This window comes from Pteronotus mesoamericanus, unplaced genomic scaffold, assembly GCF_021234165.1.
Source record: "Pteronotus mesoamericanus isolate MK-2021 breed Mesoamerican mustached bat unplaced genomic scaffold, CSHL_Meso_final contig_20, whole genome shotgun sequence".
NCBI classification, from domain to species: domain Eukaryota; kingdom Metazoa; phylum Chordata; class Mammalia; order Chiroptera; family Mormoopidae; genus Pteronotus; species Pteronotus mesoamericanus.
Genome location: NW_026555085.1, coordinates 71,215,339 through 71,240,233, shown reverse-complemented (window position 1 = coordinate 71,240,233; position 24,895 = coordinate 71,215,339). Strand labels below are relative to the sequence as shown.

At 35.9% G+C, this 24,895-nt stretch overlaps 1 protein-coding gene across 1 annotated transcript in view; it reads left to right on the top strand.

The window, feature by feature from the left end:
- Positions 1-24,895, top strand: part of MAN1A1 (mannosidase alpha class 1A member 1) — a 145,637-nt gene that overhangs the window by 35,503 nt on the left and 85,239 nt on the right. The window contains exons 3-5 of the mRNA XM_054569885.1: positions 7,273-7,369; positions 9,538-9,653; positions 17,821-17,901. Coding sequence (XP_054425860.1) covers positions 7,273-7,369; positions 9,538-9,653; positions 17,821-17,901 — 294 coding nt within the window. The remainder of the gene's footprint in view (positions 1-7,272; positions 7,370-9,537; positions 9,654-17,820; positions 17,902-24,895) is intronic.

Sequence of the window (24,895 nt, the reverse complement as noted above, 5' to 3'; positions counted from 1 at the left end):
TGGTCCTCTCGGTGTTCATTCCCACAGGGAAATGTAGGCGGTGGGATAGCATCAGATGAGAAATGGTGGCTAGACTGTTGTCTGATGTTCACATATCTAAAAATTCTCTCCCAACGGATGAGTGAGGGTTTGGGTAAGTTGTGACCTGATTCCCTCAAGTTAGTTTTGATCTTCTTTCCTTTCTCCACTTGCAAGTTCCACCAAATATTTTTTTTTAAGTTGATACAATGATCCTGAAAGTGTTTGGTGTTGCAATTTCATCTAAAAGTTCCAGAAGTTACTTGCATGTGACAATCAAGGAATTTCAGGCAAACTTTGGTGGACATGATTCTCAGGCTTTTAAAATTAGTGTTTTTCAAAGCATTAACTGTGAGTGTAATTTTAAGAGCAAAGGCCATCAATTTCCACTTGAACAAGCAGTGAGGTAGGATGACCTGCCGCCCTGGACTCCCTGCCCTTCCTTCACTGCCCTTCACAGTGGGAATGCGAGTGTCACTAAACTGCAGACCTTCCCTTTAAGTGTCTAGTGACAAGCAGTTACATAAAGGAGCCAATGATGGCCTCTGGCCCCTAGGTTGCCCATTTCTTCATTTGTTTGCTCCAAATCTAGCTGCCACCAAATTTAAATTCTTGTGCATCCAATTATTTTTAAAATAGCCCAAACAAGCAGATTTTTAGGCATTTTTGAGCTTGCCTGCTTTACATACCCCATGAAGCTGCATATGTTTCATTGATACCCAGCATATGTTGGCCATTGATAAGACAGGGCCTTGTGGTTCTCAGATCCCAAGCTGCTGCCACCCTTTGGAACCCTTGGACCAAGAGACTCCCCAACATGCCTCTGAGTGACATCACTGACAGGTGTGATCCCCCTCTTTCTGGGAGTTTCCTTGCCTTTCCCATTGGGGAGGCGGGCCCTGTCCTATTGACCCTCTGGGCAGTCTCACGCTGTGAGAGACTTTCTCTCTCATGCAAAGCTGTCCAAGCACCACACAATAAAGCTTGCTCTGTATTATTTACCCTCATGGCCGTACCTTTTTTCCCTAGATCAGCCCTAAAATCCTCCAGGCAAACCCCCTCTACAAGCGTATCTGGCATAAATCAAGATTTCAAGAATGTCAGTGTATGAACCTTCAGAACCAAAGTTGACACATACTGCCTTACATCTGGAGAAGACCCTTCTTTGTATTGTAGAATAGGTCTTCGTTCTTTCCTCCTCCATCTTTGAATACCAAATAGTTGTGTATATTTACAAGGCGTTTTTGTGTGCTATATAGGTTTGCCTGGTTTTGTGTAGATTAGCCCCTCCTGTTTATAGTATATGTTACTAGACAAAAAGTATGAAGCTCTCTCACATTGCAAAGATTAGAGACATGCTTGGGTTTTTAATAAAAAGAATTATGTTGCCTGTAATTTATCAAGCACTTACTATGTGTCATGTGATATATTAAGCTCTTTACGTGCATTATTTTATTTAATCATCACAGTAACCAATGAGACTGGTATTTTTATTTATTTACCCTTTATGGGTGCAGAAAGTGGACTCGGAGAGATTAATTGCCTCACGTAGGGTCAGGAATGGCAGAGCTCGGATATGAACCCAGTTTGTCAGCTGCCTGTGCTGTGATCTACTCTTCATTCCTCCTCAGTAAGTGAAATTTTCTGTAAGGATGCACAGGGAGGAAAAGTCAGCAGCCTCAGCAAGGCAGCGAGCCATGTTTCATGGAGTAGAGTTAAGGTAATTTAGCAACATTCTGAATTTAACAACATTGTTTGTAGTTCCACAGCAGCTCTGCAGACCTAACATAATTCCCAGTGTCCGCCCCTCAGTCTCCTCTTACTTTTCTCTCCTTGCCTTTTGTCTCACAGTTTCTCCTCATGGTTTCAGTTGCCTCATAGCTCCTTTTTATGGCTTTTTCTCTTTGTGTATTTTGTATTTCTTTGCTTCTACATCACTTGAGCCTCTCGATTCTCTGTGAATGTCTCCCAGTTACACTCCCATAGGTCGGGTAGATGATTAGGCTGGTCTGTCCATTGGAGCGAGACCTGCACACCTGAGTGCCTCACCTGCACTGCTTGCAGCCGGCTCGCAGTTAGTTGTCTTTGGGCCCGGCCCCGGGCCCTGAATCAGTCAGCTGTGGCCAGGGACCCAGACCATACTGTATAAACCATGGACATTTTGATTATGAGCCGACAGGAAGGGGCTGTAAATAGGTCTTGAATTTGTAGCCTTTTTTAAGGGAGACAGTGAAAGCTAAAAGCCTTTTTAAGTTGAAATTTCTTTTTTTAACCTAGATATTTAAAATTTAACCATAGTTGTTATACAATATTAGTTTCAGGTGTAAAATAAAGAGTGCGTCAACATTTTTATACTTTACAATGTGATCATCTATCACCATGCAAACTTATCATAACACTATAACCATATTTCCCCTCACCTTTTTCGCCCATCCCTCTGGCAACCATTTCTTTGGTCTCTGTTTCTATAAATCTGTTTTTATTTGTTCATTTGTTGTTTTTTTTAGATTCCATGTGTAAGTGTAACCATACCGTATTCGTCTTTTTCTGTTTGACTTATTTCACTTAGCATAATACTTTCTAAGTCCATCTATATTGTAGCAAATGGCAAGATTATTTTTATTGCTGTGTAATATTCTAATATATATATATACACACATATTATATCTCACATCATCTTTATCCATTCACCTATCAATTTACACTTAGGTTATTTCGATATCTTGGCTTATCATAAATAGTGTTGCAATGAACATATGGGTGCATATATCTCTTTGAACTAGTATTCATTTTCTTTGGATACATACCCAGAAGTAGAATTGCTGGATGATATGGTGACCTGCCTGACAAAAATTGTGAGATTTTCAAAAGTATTTTTAATGTGGCTGTTATAAATAACTTAAGGCCATATAATTAAAGCATCAACCAGTAAAAATATTTGCTAAGGGTAGTTTCTAGCAACAAAAATATAATTTATTAAATTAACACATACCTAGAAAAATTTAAGCATATTTTTCTTTATTCATGATTTCTCATATCCTTGATTAGATCAGGCCATAAAATAGAAAACAAACTGTTAGGTACAACAGCTCAACATTTAATTAGTTTTCTCCTTGTTCTCTTATATATATAGATAAACATGTATAAGTTTTTAAGGAGAAGAATGTTAAGCTTCCATACATTATCTATCAGATTATAAGTATGATAGAATAATGTACACTTCCCTTCTAGTCTTAGCATCTTATTATTTATAGTGTAGCTGACCCTCAGTAAATGACATTACATAATTGCTCTGCCCTGATGCCAAATGATAAAAAAAATGCTAATCAAAGAACCTCTATAGGCACAGAGTCAAGGGGAAGTAATGCTATTTTTTTAATATTTTATGTCTTAATTCCAACTTCTCTGGGTAAAAGTAATGGATTGCTATAATGAAATTTTTAAAACTATTTTCTCTTATTTGTTGCCACTCATACTGTGCTTAGCTGTACCCTTCACCAATGCAAATATAAATATTTGGGGGAAAATAAAATTTTGGCTTGCTTTCAATTTATCTTCTTTCATGAGCATTTAGTATTGCATGTGAAGTCCCAATCAACATCTAGTTTAGGCCTATTTTAATCCTTCTTGGGATGTCAAGCTGTACAACCCTAATTAAATTGATGAAAGACTACAAAACAAAATTAAGGAACCTGTGAAGAGAGAGGATTAATCCTATTCATGGACTTCTTAGTTGGCAGTTGAATTTTAGAAGTGACCTTCTTGTCCTATCAGCTCACAAGCATGCTGAGTCTAGAGAGATTAAATGCCTGCATCCCATGGTCCCTTAGCTGTTAGCAGCTTAATACTGTGAAATTAGAAGCTAGTAGCATGTTGATGTTTTCAGATATGAGTGCAAGTCATAAACCTGAGTTACAAAGTTGATTTTACATATGACTTGTAAATTCAGTCTTGCTGTATTCTGTGCCTGTGCGCACACCCCAGATGTCTTGTGTTGAGCCTTACTTAACATGGTAATGCATTCTCAGAGGTCTCTGATCGCTGAAATTAGATTCCTGGAGAAGCCACTCTTGATGCTTTATTCAGGGCATTCTGACCATCTTGTTTTCTTTTTCTTTAACTCATAGAAATCCCATGAGATGAGGAACCCATTTTGAGAAACATGTCACAGAAACTTTGGAAATGTAAAAAGCTAAGCAATTAGTGTCAGATTTTCCCTTGGGGGGAAAAAAGATAAGGAAAGTTAATACATACTACAGAGTTTACCCAAGAGGTTACTCAAGTAGGTTCTGTGGTAGTAGTACATTTTTTAACTGATCACCTTTGACAAGAGCAACAGTCTTCTGTGGGAGAGATTTTTGCTCTCTTGGTGTCATTAATAGTATATGACACTAGCTTCCAATCAGACTTGGGTCAGATGTATTCCAAAAGCTTTTGAATTTATAAAGTATTTTTGGAAATTTACAGGAATAGAAAGTTTATCATATGTAATACATTTAATAGGAAAACCAAATTAAACTCCAGTGTAATCTCAAGGTGTTTTTGTGAATTTAATATATCTAGTTTCTTCAGAGTCTCGTTGGTTTCTGTTTCTGTGATGTGAATTCAACAGGCTCTAGCACAGGGTTAAAATTCGGTAAACATGTGCTCACCCACCATGTACCAGGCAATGGGCTAGGTGCAGTTACACAGGCCATATTCATATAATCCTTCCATATACACCCTGTGAGGAATTACGATCCCAGTTTTTCAAGTAAAAAGAGTCCCATAAAAACTGTGACTCATCCAGGATTGTGACCAAGCAGTGGTATTATTGGAATTATCAATCAGGTTATTTTACCCTCAAATCTATAATACTTTCCAATAAAATTACCTAATAAGGAGAAAAATCTTAAAAAACACTGTCTCATATGCATTTTACTGATTGTTGTGAGATCAAGTCTGATTCATCAAAGGGCGATCTGGTACTTCCTCATTAAAGAGAGAAGATGCACTGTGTTGGGTAATGGCATGGGATCTGGGGTCAGGCCAAACTGGGATAAACCGTTGTCATGACTTTGGGTAAAATTGTTTGCATTTTAACTCCCAAGCCTGTTTCTTCATCTACCAAACAATGCTGATACAACACATTTCATAGGGTCGTGATGAAAATTGAGTACAATATTGAGCTGTGGCTGGTGTGGCTCAGTGGATTGAGCGCCGGCCTGCAAACCAAAGGGTCCCTGATTCAATTCCCAGTCAGGGCACATGCCTGGGCTACAGGCCAGGTCCCCAGTGGTGGGCACACAAGAGGCAACCACACATTGATGTTTCTGTTTCTCTCTTTGTCCCTCCCTCCCTTCCCCTCTGTCTATAAATAAATAAATAAATAAATAAATTTTTTTGAATTGAGTACAATATTGAATGTAGAACATTTATCAGAGTTCCCAGCAGATGGTACAGGTTGATTTTTTTTTTAATTTTTAAATTTACTGGGGTAGCATTTATTGATAACAAGACATAAGTTTTAGATGTGCATGACAGTTCAGCATCTGTGCACCCACCACCAGGTCTCATTTCCTTCTATTACCATATATTTGACCCTGTTTACCCACTTCACCCTCCCCCACTCTGCTTCTCCTCTGGTAACCGCCATTCTATTGTTTTATCCATGAGTTTGCTTTTCTCTATTTTGTTTGTTTGGTACTTTTTGTTTTATATTCCACATGTGAGTGAACTCAGATGTTTTTGTTCTTTTCTGTCTTACTTTTTTCAGTTGGCCTAATACCCTCTAGATCTACCCATGTTGTTGTTACAAATGGCAATATTTAATCTTTTTATGGCTCAATATTTTATTGTATATATGTACCACATTTTCTTTATGCAGTCATTTGTCAATGGACACTTATATTGTTTCCCATGTCTTGGGCATTGTTAATGCTGCAGTGAACATAGGGAGTACAAATTCTGGTAGCCATTATAAGTAGCAATTACAGTGAAGTAGGAAGAAATATACATACTAGTTAAAGAAAGATATTAATTATTGTGTTCAGGAATGTCTGCAGACTTTATTATTCATAAAATTGTATTGATATTACTGAAGATTTTCAGAGATAAAAGCCCTTATATAGTATTTATCAATTGATGTGATTTTTTAAAGAGATTTTAAAATATGAAGCCATATTAGATTTTTAGATTATTCCCATATTTTAATTACTGTTGTTCATGGTTTGGGAATAGTGGCATGAATTAGTTCTGCATAGGTGGGGAGTCCTCCTTTAAAAAAATATATACAAACATAATTATATATATTCTTTAAATTTATACAACTATTATACAATAGTTGTACAGCTATTTTGACAGACTCTTAAAACAATTTCTCCCCTTGAAAATTATTCACTTTCTACTGGAGTTAATGTCTTGCACAGTAGATCAAGACTTTGTCTATCAGCCAGGAGAAATTAATTTGGTTTTCATTATATGTAGATAAATTAATTTTGTTAAAAATAAAAGAAAAAATTATGCAACTAATTGGTGACAGAGAGGTTTGGACTTTAAAACATTCATGGTACAAGGAGTCTAGGTTGGGAATATACAGGATCAGCCTTCAGCTACGTAGGTATGCATACATGTGTTTACTATTAAAGACTGAGTATATTAAAATAAGCTAAAGTTTTCCAAAATCTAAATGTAACCATAAAATTTCATTTTTTAAATTTCCTGCAGATATTTAAAAATACTTCTTAGTATAGACTTGGTTGAGATAAATCAAAGTGTTTAAAACAATAACCTTGGATATTTGTCTTGGATGTTTGTGATATACCATAAGGATGAAAATACTGAGAGCCTTGTACAAAAGCATGAATTTTAAATATAGAGTCTTTGCAGATTTAATCTGTCCCAAGAATGAAATAGATAAATATAAGAATGGTTCATCTTTTTAAGGATAAGCTAAACTTCTCTTGCTGGAAACTGACTTTTGAAAATGATATGTATCCTCAATAGGTTTAAATGGATTCAAAAAAGAAAACTATCCATTTGTAAACATAAAGGGGCTGTGTGTGTGTGTGTGTGTGTGTGTGTGTGTGTGTGTGTCCTAGAATATATATATATATTCAAGGTTATTCATACCATTGTTACCATTCTAATTAATCATCTTTTTAACTAAGCAGTGGGTTTTAATATGTTATCCTTTAGGTCTTTAATGTATGGTCTATTGTGTAGCAAAAACATCTCAAATTCAAATTATAATCTCATTTCCATTTCTTTTCTCAGATGATGAAACATGCTTGGAATAATTATAAACACTATGCCTGGGGATTAAATGAACTGAAACCTGTATCAAAAGAAGGCCATTCAAGCAGTTTGTTTGGTGAGTAGAATATATTTTGTGTCACTTGTCACAAAACAGTAGTTTCTCTTCAACTTGTGGGTGTGGAGACGTTTGTGTGACTGTCCAGACCACGTGGCTAGGAAGCTTGCACGACTGATAGGGTTATCTGCAAAAACTGTGCGTAGGGTGTCCTCCAGACAGAGTGCCGGTGCGTGTTAGAGCCACCTGCGAACCGTAAACAATACGGATAGCTGGGGCCCGCTTCCAGAGATCGTAATCTAGTGGCTATGGGTGCTGCATCATGATTTCTAGATCCCAGCGCAATACTGGTGATACCCAGCAGAGGAGTATTTTGTCGGCTGCATTAACGGCTTTCTATCCGATAAAAGCTGTGTGTTTACCAAGAAGCTGGCCAAGGCAGCCAGCCATGGTGATCTTCACTGTATCTCAGTGACTCTCAACTTTGGCTCTAGGTTACTCTTGTTTGCACCAATGGATGAGAAAGTGAAGGTAGATTAGGTTAGTTACGTGAACGTCCATTTATCTAATTCGGTCCTCTGGGATTGGTACTGTGGGTATCAATAACATTCCTGTTCTGGAGGTGAAGAAGCTAAGTAGCAGAAAGGTTAGTTGGATACTTCGGGTCACAGAGCTCCCCAATGTTCTTTCCCCTGCACTGGGTTCCTTTTTAAGCCCCAGCTTTGTCTGTAAGTAACAAGATGAAGGGAATGGAGTCTTACTCTGACACTTCCAAATTCACCATGAAAAATGTTACTTTCTGTACTTTAACTGAAAGTGTTAAAAAGCATCAAATCATGTAACAAACAACAGTAACAGCTGACACTGTATGCTAAGTGTTAGCCACCTACTAACAGGCTGAGCTGAGTCTTAAACCCAGGTGTGGCTAAGGTCTGAGTACTCCTAGTCACCGCACTGTGCTTTTCCATTCTTTTAGGATTTTCCGTTTGTTTGGCTCTACTGCCGACACTGGTGTGAATAAATACAATACAAGCCTTTGCAGAGTTCATGTGTAAACACTGAATTATCAAAACATTAGGTGGTTCGATAGATATTCATATGAAGTTCTGAGGAACCCATGGGATCTCAGGTAGAGGGAAGAGCATTCTTGGTAAGAACAGGAAGGGAGAGCTGGGAAGAGTAAAAGAAAGGCTGGTTGATCTATCACAGTGACACATTTTAGAGCTGAAGAGAGCCTAAACCTGGAGTAGTGGCAGTTCAAGTGATTTCAGATGTTTCTGAAGTAGTGTTTTGAGAACATGGTCACCAGTTAACATAGGTGATGAGCAATGAACAGTAGGAATTGAAGAGAGAAACTTGGAAACTTTATGCAGACTCAGAAGCCTTTATTTTTTACGTTGTTTATTACAACTTTTTAAATGTAATTTTATTTTTTTCTTTTATTTCTATGAAATTTTCTTGTACCATTAAGAAATCAGTTAAGTGTAAAGTTGCCATAACCAAACAGATTATTTGGTTCTATGTTATATCGATGGTTTTTAAATTTATTATTGAACATTAAAAACCTACTAAGTCTCTTACTATGGAATGTGGAGATGAACAAGACATGACTTCTCTATTCTAAGGAAGTTTACAGACTAAAAGAGACACACATAAATAATTATTATAGAAAACACAAAGTGTAAAAGCAATGTAAAGTCAAGGCAGTCGAGAGGAAATAAATCAGTCAGGAATGGTAAGGTGGGTGGAAGGGGAGGTTAGGATCCATCAGGGCTTCAAAGAGGGAGTTGAATTCCATTTTGGAGTAATAGTTTCTTTAGCTATCACTAAACAATTTTAAAGCTAATTCTATTTAAACAGTTTTACACAGGTGCACTTTGATATAATTACATTAAAGGTAATATGTGTGTTGCTTTTATTTTTTAGGTCTATTTTTTTTTTCTTGCTAGAGAATGGAATCACAAAATTTCTAAGAGTTTTATTTTCGGCAACTCAGAAGAAACTTTAAAGATTAGTATATCCATCTATAGCCTGTGATAATTTTTAGTTTGGCTTTGGTGCATTTTTTCAATTTCTGTCAATGAAAGAATTTTAGACTGTGTTCAATATTACTGTTTATTAATAAATTCAGTATTACCCTCTCTCCTTCCAGGCTGTGGTCAATTTGCATGCATGTATGTATCTGTAAAAAGTAATTTATTGAATAAAAATTTTTCTGGTATTTTCAGGTAATATCAAAGGAGCAACAATAGTAGATGCTCTGGATACACTTTTTATTATGGAAATGAAAGATGAATTTGAAGAGGCAAAATCATGGGTTGAAGAAAATCTAGATTTTAATGTGGTAAGTTAAACCAAGTTTCCAATTCAGTTTTTAAATCTCAGTTAACATGAGCAGATTATTGTGTTGTGCTCCAGCAGAAACGTATTATTCAGTTTTCACATAGTATCATACTATAGTCTTAAGTTGTCCTCCTCTACAACACAAATACATGTCTTTGGTTTTCTGGCAGTTTAAAAGGAAGAAAAAAATAAACTAATATTTATCGAGACCTGCATGTGCCACGTAGGTCCCACACAAGTCCCACAGCAACCCTATGAGTCAGGTATTATTTTCACACTTTTACAGATAAGAAATCTGAGCCTCAGAGCTTTAACCAGACCACACAGCTCATTCCTGGTTTGAGCTGTGAGTCTAACACAGCTGTTTGGCTTTAATGCTCAGGCTTTTGCACTAAGCCAACGTGCATTGTTATGACTTTGTTAAATTAATATTCGTTAAGGGGAGCACAGGGTGCCAGATACAGAGCTGTAGTTTAACAAAAGACTACAAAAGAAATTAAAATACAGAAGTTTATTACTCATGGGTCCTAAGGTAGCACAAGGCTTGTCACCAGGGGCCACAGAGGAAGGTCAAGGCAGAATACAGACAGCCTGAAAGACTGGACCTGGGGCACATTTCTTTATTAGGGTAGGTAGAGTGCCTTGGAGTTTCCAGGCTAAGGCCGATTGGTAAATTCAAACCAAAAAAAGTGGCATTTTGATAAGCTCTACTGGTCTTTTCTAAGGGGTACAGGAGGACAAGCTCCTGGGGAGAGGTCTCATCACAAGGGCTGTCTGGGGAGCCATGTAAGGAGCTTATACTTACTTATGACTCCACCAGGCGTCGGGGCTAATTTCACTTTACGGCGCCCACATGCCATGTGGCCACACAAAATTGATGCGAAGGCAGCAATACCATGGAGTAACTTAGCTAAACTTCTGACATGCACCCACCAGCAGCTGTGTTCCCTTTCCCTTAAATAAGGCTTCAAACTTACGGTTGACTCCATTCTCAACTATAAAACTTTGTCAATGTATGTTTTAAATGTTTTTTAAAATTTTGTATGTGTACTATTATTCTTAACAAATACCTCAAAACTCATTGTACACCAGGGAAAAGATCCAGAATTAAAGATAGTGGGCACTTATAACACTTCCTGATAACTTTGCTTTGGAAGGAGCAAGGGCTTTGCAAGTGGAGCCTCATATTCAGTTTCCATGTCAGTAGGGGTACACAGATCTGGGCAGAAAACTAAGGATATGCTCCAGTGAATGAGTTTTCTGACTTTAATTTAAAAATAACCCTAGGACAAAGAACCTAAAACAGATCCTTGGTTATTCCTTACTCATTCATTAATTGATTCATGTATTAATTATTTGCTAAACATCTTTTAAGGATCAGGTACTTATCTTTCTAGAGCTTATAGTATAAGAGAAAACATAGTCCAAGGTACCTAGCTATGGGTGGTTTTCTTCAAAAGGCAGAAAAGAAAGAGAAAATTACTGCTTACAGAGTACTGAGACATATAAGGTAATTTTTTTCATGGGCTACCTTATTTAGCCTTTGTGATAACCATATAGGAAGGAGATGATATTCTCCCTGTTTTTATAGATGAAGAGGTGTTTGCTTAGTTTGCCCAGAATCATGCAGCAAGAGCTATAATTTGAACAAGATCTGCTTAACTCAGTGACCCTGTTTTGTTGGAGAAGAAATGCAAAGAGTTGAGAAATGCATAGGCATATAGAATTTGAGTCGTCCAAGGTTAGGTCTGTAATTTTGGTATCACAGTGTTCATTAACTGCATTGTTCCATAGGTATTCAATAAATATTAATTAAGTGAATGAGAAGCCAAGCTATCTTGTCCTGCTTCCTGACAGACTCAGGTGGAAGATGAACTGACAGTGCAGGGGTGGCTGTATTGTTTCATATTTTTATATGTTTGAATTGATCTGGAGTTCATGTGCAGTTGATCTACTTGTTTTTACCTAACTAATCTTCTTTCAGAATGGATTTGTGGTGACTCCTATGTTCATTAGCATAAAGACAAATGATCAAGAGTTTGATATATGGTCATGTCTAAATTAAGTACTGAGATTCCTGTCTTTACTGTCAGTTCAAGGAAGCATTGCTTACCTAGATCCTTACATGAGAAATACTGAAAACTATGAATTTTATAGGCCATATAGAAACTTTCTCCAGATAACAATTTCTTAATATAAACTCTTAGTAAAAGCCAAAGTTATATTAAAATTATCCTTAAAAAGATTTGTTCCACATTGAGGTAAAGTGATAGCTCTATATGAAAGCCAGGTGTTCAGAATGACAAAGGAAGATAATTAGCTTGCTCTAAACACTAGCAACACACTGAGACTGTAATCTTTGGCAGACACCTGGATTGTATCTTTGATTGTAAAGAACACCATATGTTTTAGATAACAGAGATACTGATGACAAATGTGAATTTATGTTTTAAAGTTCCAGATTGTTTTCTTATCTAGTCTGAATGCTACCCTACTTTACAGGAAAATAAGCTGTGTGGCACCTTATCTGAAGGATATAAATTGGCCTCAAGAAGCAACTTTGGATTCTCAAATGCCTGAATGAGTACTTGACTAAAGGTCCAGATCTCGAAGGCATACAGCATTAAAAAAGGGAGTCTTGCCTCACCATTACTCTTGTAATAGGTCTCTCTTAGAGCTACATCCCAATGGGGAGGCACATAACAAAGTTTACTCTCCTGTTGAATGGAGTTATGCAATGTTTTCTATCTGCATGCTAATCAGTGCTTGCCTAGAGTGAGAATTTGGGTTTTGGCTTTAAGAGGATACTGAGCAGCAATCTCTGACTGTTATTGGTGATGAGACTGCCACCTGAGGGCCCTTCTGGACCTGCATGGTAAAACCAACCTATTAACATAGAAAAGATGGCTATTTGCCTATCTTTTTGACCCAGAGAACTTGAACTTTTTTCATCTGAAGAAGTTTATCATGTTAGTTAAATATGAAACTAAGAGCTTCTAGGGCATATATTGCACTAAGTTACTCTGTTTAATATTACAATCTAATCTGTTAAAATGAGTTTTATACTTATTTTTAATCCTCCAACTGTTAATAAAACACACACTTTGAAGTACCATTTATAAATAAAGATGTATACTAAGCCTAAACATAATCAAGGCTTATAGGCAGATACCTGTCTTTAATCAGAGGCTTTGGAAAGTTTCATGTTGTTTCCAACATGTTTATCAGGAAGATAAAGCATAGTTATATATTAGTAGTGGACAGTTATTACACAGTTACTGCACTGGATTGAAGTGGGACAGTTGTCACTAAATAACAACTGGTTATTGGTTTGTAGTGGGGCAGGCTGCTTGTATCTCACATATGGGAACAGGCTGAGAAACCCAGGCTTATAGTTATTGCGTAGACAGCTGACAGGGAGTTTAAAAGAACAGCCAGCAAATGAGTAGTCTCTGAAAATTATTATGAGAAAGAGAGAGAATTACCTTTAACAAAGTCTAAGAATTAGTTATCACTCAGAATAGAATTAACATATTTTTGAAAATAAAAGTTCTTTTCCAAGAGAGTTATTTTCAATTTAATGTGATCAATTGCATCTGGCAAGCTGTGTGGAATCATAGGATAGCAACTAAAGAGAATCCTGGTACAAGTTTGATTCTAAATAATTGTCATAAGGCTTGAAGGTGCAAATAAATAAACAATATATCTGTCCTTTAGAAGAAGCTTTTACATCTGTAGTTCTTCAGTCAAAAGGAAACTGGCTGGATTATTCCAAAACCTAAATTTGGTAGTCTGTTTGTCAAACCTGTTATTTACTGAGCTCTATTAAAATAGATTGTTTTATAGATAATTTTGTTGAATAAATTCATTATAAAAAATACAACTTAGACCCTATCTGGGTAGCTCAGTTAGTCAGAGCATTGTCCTGACACCCTAGCGTTACAGGTTCAATCCCTGATCAGGGTACATGCAAGATCAAGCAACGAATGCATATGTAAGTAGAACAACAAATCTGTCTCAAAATTCAATAAATAATTTTTTTTAAAAATACAACCTAACTAATTTCTCTGCATTGTTTAACAGCTCTCATGTCTAGTGGGAGGAAGCTGGTCTTTCACACACTTGTTTTGAATCAGATATACTCACTTTCCCTCTTGCCCAGATAGGGTTAGGGTCTTCGTGCCCGGGAGTTCATGATGTGCTGATCTGAAGAAAGCCTTTCTTGGGGAAATGGAAGATAACATTAAAGATTAAGAAAGAAAGATATACAAAATGATTTATTGACTTAACTTTTTTCCCTTTTAGAAATACTTACCAGTTTTAATAATTTTACTTATATGTATAGCAAATCAGAGGACAGAAATAATAGGGAAAGGGATAAACACTTAAGGTGGAAACTATCAGTCTAAGATACCCAAGACAACTTGAGAGATTAGTACTGAGACCTACTTTTACTGTGATTTTTAAGACTTAATTCTTGATTTTAGGTGTAAATTTAGTTCTGCCATATATTTTATTACATTTCTATATGAATCTAGTAAAGTGTGTTCTTTGACTCAAAGGCTATTGGTAGAAGAAGGTCAAAATGAAAGAGTAGTTTTTCCAATCCAGATTATTTTTGTGAATACACCTTTAGCCAAAACTTTCCAACTTCTACTTGCTCATCAATTGTGATATAAACTAATAGGTGCGTGCAATTAAAACAGCAGGCTGGATCTATATCTCATATGGCAAATCACCTTTGACTGTGTACTAGAAGACGTAGAATAATACACAGGGCATCTTCCTGGAAAGCAAACACAGATGAAGCAGACTGCAAAATTCACATTGATTATTAGGATAAATCACACAAGATTGTAATGTTACAGGCTGCTTGGGTTTCCCCTCTTACATGCTGTCCTTTCTTTGCGCTGGCCACAGTTCTGTTATTAGGGTATGTCACCAGAAAACTTTCAGAACATCTTAAAAGATACTACATGAATATTAACAGGAGGAATATATTCATTTAGGTTTAATAAGATTATTTTAATCTTGGAAATTGGAACCGAAAGTTTATAATAATGGCCCAAAACCCTCATACTGTAGGAATTTACTTTTTAAAATCCAGAAGCCATATAAATTATATCAAGCCCAAAAGGAAATTTGGTCAGTATTCTGTATTTTAAAAGAGGGTTTTTAACCATTGAGAAATAACAACTCCCCTGAGGGTCGGAGGGGGGTCACTTTGCATTCTAGAATGTAGGATATTATGATTCTAGTGTTTCTAACTTTACAGTTACCTCTCGAAGGTAATTTAGGCTGAATTTGTCTGTACAATAGTAATGGCAGCAGCTCTCTGTTGAGTGCTTTACCTATGTCCGTCATTGTGCACAGTGCTTTACAGTCACAGACTGATAGATAGCACCTTATAAGAAATGCATTGTTCCTCTTACAAATGACTCATAGAGAATAAGTGACTTGCCTAGGATCTCACGATCAGCTAGCTCCCGAACCAGCCTTCAATCCCAGGTCTTTCTGACTCAAGGGTATACGTTTTTATAGTCTACTGTGCCAAATATAGCCAACGAATTTGTTACAGTGGGCAAATTGTTATCTTCTTAGTCCTTTTTATCTAAGGATCTTTAAAGAGTGACCTAACATGTCTAAATTTCAGTCTTCTGACCAAAAAAATGTATTATAGCCCAGAAAGTTGAAAGAGCTCTCTAATTAAGGTTTCTAAATAATTTAGATTTCACTTTGGGAAAAAAAAAAGGAGAAAAATTATATGTTGAGAATTCAAATGTAATTCTAGTTTTCAAAAGCAGGAAGATGTGCTGACTGGTGAGGGCTACTAATGGTGAAGTGGCATTCCTGAGCCAGATTTTAAGGTAAGGACAGAGCAATCACTGGGAAGCAGCATGGATTTACTAATAGCCAGATTTGCTTCTTATACAGGCCCATTAGACTGTTAGATCCAAGAAATTCAAAAGGCAAAGCAACTGACCTTGAGCATGGCACTTTGCAAGGTCATCTCTCAATATCTTACAGATGGAGTTGGAGAAATAGAATTTAAGTTCAAAAGTGTATGACTGGATCAATAACTAGTTGAACAACTGTGCCCAGTAGGTGATTGATATATAACAGCTCAATATATTCTTCTGATGGTGTTTGAAATGGCTCAGTCCTCTGTCTTGCAATAATTCTTATTAGATGTCTATATAAAAGTACTGATTATCTAACATTTTTATAGGAGGAAGAGATAATACATGTCTAATGAACCAGTAGCCAAAGTAAGAATATAAAATCATCTTAATAGGTTTTAATTGGCAGAGATGTGGAGGACTATTCTCAGGTTTAAAAACTGAAAAACACAAGTACAAATTGAGAGTGATACAACTTGAGGGTTTAGATTCATTAGATTTTTATTATAGATTGTTACCCTTAAACATAAGAAATACAACTGTGTGATCCAAAATAAATTAATGGATTCCCTTTCCTTTTCTTATGAGCAATTCTGTGGAATACTAAAACTTCCATGAATATTAACATCAAATCATTGAGATTGACATATCTCATGGATAAATTACAACTATACAGAGTGCTTTTAATCAAATTATATTAGGTACATATAACAATTTATGGAACGCTCACCGAAGAGTATTGTATGATATTTTCACCTAACTCTGGCCTGGGAATTCTTCCACCTAAGTAGTTTTTGTAATCTTTTTTGCAGGAAATGTTTTGAAAAAAATTTAACTTAAGCAGTTACTTAGCTTTAATTGTTAGACCCTTATATCTTTTTAGAGAGATCATGTGAAAATTCAATAAAAATATATCTCCTTTTTTCTATAACTGTTTTCCCCCAGTCCCATGTAGACTCTCTTAGTTTGACGAACTTGTCAGTCTTTATTTCCATGTCTCTAAAACCTAGGAGAGTACCTGGCACATAATAAACGTTGCTTAATAAATGTTTGTTAAAGGAAATAAAAAAAAATCTTGGATGATTTTGACTAAGTTTATCTGCTGTATATTTACTCCAGGTGTTATAATATTCTATTCTCCCCCATGATTACCAGTAAATGGTTTGATGTTAGACAGAAGTGAACAATTACTGAGTACCCAGAGAACATGAAAAGAAGATAACTAAGACTTGAAGTGTGCCTTACATTTATTGTAGGTTAGCTGTACTAAATTATCTAGTAACAGAATGCAGGAAAAATGCACTTAATAGCCAGATGTCATAAAACAATAAAAGTATTGAGGATAGTTACCAGTTATTGCCACAGTAAAACAAAGTAAAGAGACTTGGTATGTTATCAGAGGAGGTGATATTGGAGTTAACGTTGCAGAGCCCTGGACCAAGAATTGAGTACTCAAGTTCAAATCTTGATTCAACTACTTATTGGTTGTCTGACCTTATAAAGTCACAGTAACCATTATAAATCTCAGGTTGTCCATTTATAAAATGGACATTAGGATAGCAATATTTTATAGGGTTGGTATGAAGATTAAAGACATAGTCTATGTAAAGAGATTAGCACAAAATATGGCATGTTGTAAATAATAATAAAATCAAGCTATTACTGATACAAATAAGAGCTGTTTCAGCAACGTTCATCGTGATTATGTATCAGCGGCATACATTGTGATTATCATCTCCTGCATGCAAAGATAAAATTTCTTCTCAGAGAGGTGTGAGCAGTTCAGGCTGCAGGCAGAAAGTTGGGAACCAGCACTAAAACCAAATCCCCCAACTTAAAATCTTATTTGCATTCTAGCTGTGCTACTTTAATGTGATTCGAGAAGGATGCTACAATAATGCTGAACTACCAGCCAAAGTATGAGTCTGAATGGCCTTTCAGGAAAAAAAGCAAACAAATAAAATGAGAACACAGAATAGAAAAATAGAATGCCCTGGAGCTAACACATCTGGGCATTGAATATTGAGCATTGTATCTGCTGTTGATTAGAGGGAGGGAAAAACTTATATTTTTATAATTGTGATCTTAAGAGTCAAAATTACTTTATTTATATACTTTGACAGGATTTTTCCCTTTTGTATATAAATCTCTCTGGGTAAGCATATATGATTTGAACAAAATTGAAAGATTTAGTGCACTTTATCACAATTTTTCCCTCAATTGCGTCCTATCATTTATATGTATACCTCCTTTATCTTGTTTCCACAGAATGCTGAAGTTTCTGTTTTTGAAGTTAATATACGCTTTGTTGGTGGACTACTCTCAGCCTACTATCTGTCTGGAGAAGAGGTAATAAAAAGTGGCATATAGATGTGACTTACAAAGTATCTTAAAATTACATTTTTAGGGTAAAATATACTTTTGAGGTATATATTTAGAGGTATCTACCGAATTTTCATATTTTGATAGGCCTCTAGTATGTACAGAATTTCATATAATACGTACTAACTAAGTGAGCACAGTGGCAGTGTTTTACAAAACATGTCAGGAAATGGTAAACAATGCCTTTGAAAAAGCCTGACTCCATTATGTTAGGTATAGTGTGATTATAACTACAAATTATATATATGGATAAAATAAAGAGGTGTAGTGTAATGGCAGGCTTGTGGGTGAATTTTTTATTTTAAAAATTATTTTAACAGTATGATGTTAGATTAATAAAAAAAACTTTTTAAAATGATGGAAGCTTGGCAAGTAAGATATAAAAATTACGGTATTTAAGAAATTGAAGGGCTTAATGAGATACTCAGGCTTCTAGTGAGGAGTCCCATCAGCCAGCCTCCTGGGTAGGGGGCTTTGGAGCTCTTCCTGGGGCGAGGCTTAATTCATCATCTGCAGCTTGGGGCAAAACAGGAATGTTTAATTTAGCTGCATTTTATTTAAAAACAGATTTTTGTATCATTCTCATGAAGAGCATAGAATTTCTTAAAAGGCTTTGGACAATTTTATGAGTAACCTAAGTGTCCACTAAGAGTTGTTGCATGAGGCCACACCCATAATGTTGACAGTGTTAAAAGGTGATGTCATGGAAAAAAGTCATGTATTTCAATTTCATGGGAATCAGATTTGTGTTAGCCTCAGCATTCTAGCTAGAAGAAGAGTGGGTCTCACCAAGGGTAGTATTTCATGTTTATCTGTGCTCCTTCAAACAGATTAAGCGGGGTAATAAATGTTTCACAAGAAAAGCTGCTTTAACATTGTCCTGTCTCTCAGGTACTTTCTTAGCCATAATAAAACAGCCCGCATAATCTTAACATTTTCTCTCTTGTTAGATTTTATTCTACCATAGAGCGTTTCAGTTGTATAGATGGCTTCTGTATTCCCCTCTGTCTGTCCTGTTTAACATCTTAAAGTCTGTTCTTCTTTACAGACTTTGTTACCTTCTCAGCCATGGTAAAGAGAATGTACTCTCTGGTACATTATACTTCTCTTTTTCCAGTCCTGAATAATTTCATTTGTTCAGTTTGGTTTAGGGTGTTCTAAGCAATAAGCCAGGAATCCATGCTTTTAAAAAAAAATCATACTTAAAATTAGCTGATGTGCCCTGGCTGGTGTGGCTCAGTGGATTGGGCGATGGACTGTGAATCAAAGAGTTGCCAGTTCAATCCCCAGTCAGGGCACATGCCTGGGTTGAGGGCCAGGTCCCCAGGAAGGGGCACTCAAGAGGCAACCACACATTGATGTTTCTCTCCCTCTCTTTCTCCCTCCCTTCCCCTCTCTCTGAAAATAAATAAAATCTTTTTAAAAAATTAACTGATGTTATTTTAGTTAACAAATGTCTGCTTTTAGAATACTTGTCTTTGAGTATCCAATGCCTGGGTGTTCTCATTGTTTTCCACATGGCAGACTTAGGATGACCTTTGTGTTAACTTTACTCATCATTTATATGGAGGTGAGACAATTTGGAGGAAATAAAGACTGCAGCATCCTTCTATACCTGGGCTCAAATAGGTTAATCAAGTGTACAAAGAGAAATAAATACATATAATTCTTCTAAATACATATCATGTTTAATTAGGGTACTTTTCACATAACAATGTTCAAAGTTTATGCACATGTATTTGTTTATATATGCTTATTACTGATATATAAGTATTTACATACTTATATAAATATAATACCCGCATATACTATAGTTTGCCTATAGATAAAATCACTTGCCTATGACCTTGGAAGGGTACTTTTTAAATTTTATACAGTACTTCGCTAATCTTAGTAAACAAAGAACTAAAAAGAATACCTCCATCGAAAACTATTATTTGTTTTGTGTATTTGCTTTGTTGTTATCCCTGTGGAAACACTGGTTTTTATTATGTTTAGATTTTCTATACCTTAGTTTTATTATAAAATGTAATATGAGGTGTTTTCTTTTATATATACTTTTTTATTTCTATAGCATACATTTTAATTTTAGTTCATAAGAATTCATCTTCTTAACAGAGTTTTTGCCTAGCTATTCCCTAAGCATTGAGCAGTTGGGTTGTTTTCAGTATCCGTGTATTTTGAATAATGTAGCTTCAATCAGTCAATAAATATTTATTTTCAAAGGTGGGACTGCCAGGTGAAAAGTGATAGTTCTGGACTGTTTCAGCATCACTTCCTGCTTCTTCCTCCCAGTACCCTCATCACTGACGGTTGCCTCTCACTGGCCAATGCACTCTGGGGAACTGGCTATCAGGAATGTGATTAGAAAAACTTATTTTACCCCAAGCCTATGCTTGAGGTATGTCTCCATATGAAAAGGAAAAAATCCAGCATTTGTTTAATAAAAAGAACACCAACATGCCCAAATTATGAATAAATTGGTTTCAGATTGTTGATAAAGTTCTATACCATATGTGTTTGTGAAGATTAAGGTATTTACTATGATAATCTAAGAAAATCTATCTCCCTAAATTATCTCATAGGGGAGCTACTAAATTACCATAATTTAACATTCTAATTTCATCACTGAGGCTCAGGAGTATTTTGAGAACATCTTATAAATCATCATCAAAAGTGTATAGGCCCCCATTGATATAAGCTCAAAAATTTTAAATTTATATTACAAAAATAGAAGAGGAAGTACCACTGATTTGTATTACATGCTTCAGAAAAATTGTCATTAGAAACACTGAACAACAATCAGGAATGCTAATGAAACTCTTAAGCCTATAAAAAGAACAATAGAAACATTAAATACCTATAGTAAACTTTGATTTCTAGGACATATTCAGAAACTTTCAACAGCCTAGCTCAGTAAAAATATCTTATAATATTTTCCATTGGAGGGAAAAAGACAAGCCACGGATTTTTAAAGTCTACATAAGTAATGCAAACAACCACAAGCACTACAAACAGGACGGAGATAAGATGAATACTAAATAGGAATGATCAGCATTAAAAATAAATAAAAGAAATAGCACTGCTCTATTATGAGCTCAAGGGAATTTAAAGTCCTCATTGGAGACAGTAAATAGCAGCATCTGGAATATCTTTATCCAAATATGTTCTGCGGACCACTAGTTTCTTTAGATGTGACAGGATAAATCTGTCTGTGTACATACTAAAAATAAGTCAGAAAAAGCTATGTCTTGTATTCTTTCTTAGAAATTCAAAATGCACAGAAAAACAAATGAATAAATTTTATCAATCTCTGTGTTTTCCATACTTACTTAGCTATAATCCTCCTCTTTTTTTGTGTAACATCTTCTAACACTGTTATAAATATTGTTTCCCAGAACGAATGTTGTAAAACACCATTGTGAATAGAGGAAGAGTAACCAAAGCAAAAAATGATATTGAAAATTGGCGAATGCGAAATAAGACATTGCAAGAAAAGATGGTACATGTAGAAAATAGCATGTATGGATATCCCACATATTACTGTTTTACAGCAGAAACTGATGGCTATATGGAGCAGGGAGTGAATTCAGCAGGATATAGTGGTGCCGCAGAATCAGAGAGAAGGCTGAAGAGCAGGCTGGAACTAACAGTCTCTAGTTGCCACAGAGGATGTCTCTGGCTTGACAATCTCTCTGGGACATCCTAGAATTAATAAACCTGCACCATTTTTTTATACCTTTGTCAAAAAACAAAGTCCCAGAAGAAAGAGGTCATTTGGCAGTTTCGATTACATGTGGTCCCTGGGGGGCCTTGGGGAATGAAGGGAGAAGGATGTGATAGATGGAGCCTTCCAGAGGGTTTGAATTCAGTATCCCGTGATAGCCAAGGAGGAGGAAGTATGAATAACTCCTGAACAGCAAATTGATGCCCTATTGGAAGTGTGGGAAAAAATAAGTGTTATAGGAGCCGAAAACTAAAACAAAGAAAAACAAGATGTAAGTCTACTGTGAAAAATAAGCTTGTCAGCAAAAATATCTCTATTTTTGCTCACAGAAATTGATAACTTAATGAAATGCTTCAAAAAACTTTCCCGAAGTTTTTGAAACACTACTTTATTCTGCAAATTAAAAGGGAACATTTAGACCTAATAATATAGTTAACCCTCAAAGGAAACATTTTAAGTAGTATGTTTTAAGTATGTGAACTGGAAGAACAAAAGGCTAACTCCTGGAAACTAAAAAGACTGAAGAACTAGCTTTCAATGAGAAAAGGTAATGAGAACATTTGATCCAAGACTGGGGAAACACACATAATGGGTTCTTACATTAGGTCAATTTACTCTGCCAAGATAGCCTTCATTTGGAAGGCAGCAAAAGGATTTTTTTCCCCGAGTTCACCAAAAGAAATCTGCTCCACACACCAGTACCAAGGACTGCTGAAGGACTTACTGAGAAGGAGAAGTAGCTGACACCACTGAGTTTAAGAATATCAAGGGGGAAACATGTAAGGAGAAGGTGGGATTGTGGATTGGGAAAGAGAGAAATAAGGCTGAGAATGAGTTTAGTGCTGGGAAGATCTATTGTTTGCTTGTAATAGGATTCAGACATTTGGAGGTGTTCAGGGGCCTGGACATTGATGTTGTAGAGTTTTTGTAGTGATGATCATAAAAGTATTTTTAAATCCCTTAGAAAGTTAGGGTGCATTGATGGGAATACATTCTAAACTCAGTTTTTGCCGTAGTCTACTACAGAGATAAAGCCGCCTCCCAGGCCATCCATCTCCTGCCTCATTCTGCAAAGAAATTAAAGGGACTTACAGAAAGTGCATAATGCACACAGAGTTCTGGAAAAGAGAATAAATTCAGAGAATATTAAAATCACAGGTAAAATTAATAAACAACTAGTACAGCAACTAGGCTTATGGCCCATTCTTGTCTTCAGATTTCCTCACGACCAAAGCAAAGAAGGGGAGAGAACTAATAGTAATTTGGTTTTACTGTTTTTGTGAACACTAAAATTTGATAACATAAAACAACTCACATGGAATATTGCCTGTATACATACTAAATTTCCACAAAACATAGAACTCTCTGGAGTAATAGAAAATGATGGAAAATAGAAAAATCCAGCAATTTCGTTGGATCCATTAGAAACACATAAGCACCACTTCCCCAAATCCTACCTGAAATTGTAAAAAGTGCCCTCAGATTTATCCTGTGCTCTCAGATATATGAAAGGGAGTTTAATTATGATCTCTAATAAATATTTGAATACAAAAAGCAGAGATATCAACAGAAGGCATAACTGGAAAAAAATTACAGAAATTTCAAAAACAAAAACAAAAAAAAATGATGACAGCGCTCCAAGATCAAATGATAATGTAGTAAATCTTAACAATGAAGAAATAACAGCCCTAACTGAATGGCTCATTGGGCCGGGCATCCATCCTTCCACAGAGCAAAAGGGCATTGGTTCGATTTTCAGTCAGGGCACAGGCTTGGGTGCCCAACCAGGTCCCTGGTTGGGGGCGTGCGAGAGGCATGCAGTGATGTTTCTCTCAAACACTGATGTTTTTCTCCCTTTCTTTCTCCCTCCTTCTAAAAATAAATAAATAAAATCTCTAAAAAAAAAACAGATTCGAGCAATTCAGTTGAAAGGGAGGCTTGAAATAATGGCACAGTGAAATAGAAAAAACTAGGTAACTAAATTCTTGATCAATATTTATTATATGCTTTACAAAATGAGAATTTTTCAGTGAAATATGTATACAATGCCACCTGTCAAAGTATAACATTGGACATATTTAATATACATATTTAAAGTGGTGAAATCACATTGAAAATTTTAAAATAATCAAATAACTAGATCAGGGAATGAATATATAGGGGTGGGGGAAAAAAGTAGGTTTACAGTTATTCATAGGAAAAATATTTGCAGGTTATGATTATTACAGTAGATTTATTAACTGTGTTTTATACACTCATAACTGTGAACTTACTTTTGTCCACCCCGTATAATATTAAAATAGACTACTTCACAAACAACTGAAGTATAAGCATCACCTTAACTTTTGTGGAAAGCAACCGAAGTTGTACTTGGAGAAATATGTAGTTCTAAATACCTGCATCATAAAAATTACTGTATGATTAACTATCTATATGTTATTAATAGATTGTAAAATGAGAAACTCGCCAGACTACAAAGCTTTTTCTTCTTCCTCCTCATTAACATTCTTACTGAGAATAATTTTCTGGAAAAGAACTTGATAACAGGAAGAACCATATTACTCATCTGTTAAGCCAGCAATTTTCAGCCGGTATGCCACAGCACTCTGGTGCGCTACAAGAATTTTTCAAACATACACTACCTGACTACTTAGTCAGGGGCATTGACCTCTTTTTCCTTAAATTGCCATATAAAAAATGACAACCGCCAATACAATAGCCATCCAGTGTGAATGAATCAGAATTATACCTATTTTTTTGTCAGATCAGCAAAAACATTCTTTGTTGTGCTGCAGAATTTTGGTAATTAGCTTACGAGTGCTGCAAGATGAAAAAGGTTGAAATTGCTGTATTAAGCAATGGAGGCATTTGATAAGGGCATGTTCGAGTGGCCCTCTCAGTGGGAAGACTCTCACAGGTGTATGTTTGCATTGCAACAACTCGGGCAAAGAGGTGTATTGAAATGGTGGTGGTCAGATTGAGCAGTGATACAGATAAAGCAGTGACAGATGTGTCCACAGACATAGTCACAACCCGGGAGAAGTCACGCATCTCTTTAATAGATATTGGTTGCATTCCCGCTATGTGCTGGACACTGTTCTTTGCCTTGAGATATACCTAAGAATAAAATCCCCTGAACTCCTGCCCTGTGGAGCTTATCTTTTAGTGAGGAAATGTAACTCTCATAAACCAACACTGAGAAACTTGAACAGACCTGTAAGAAAAAGAAAAAAT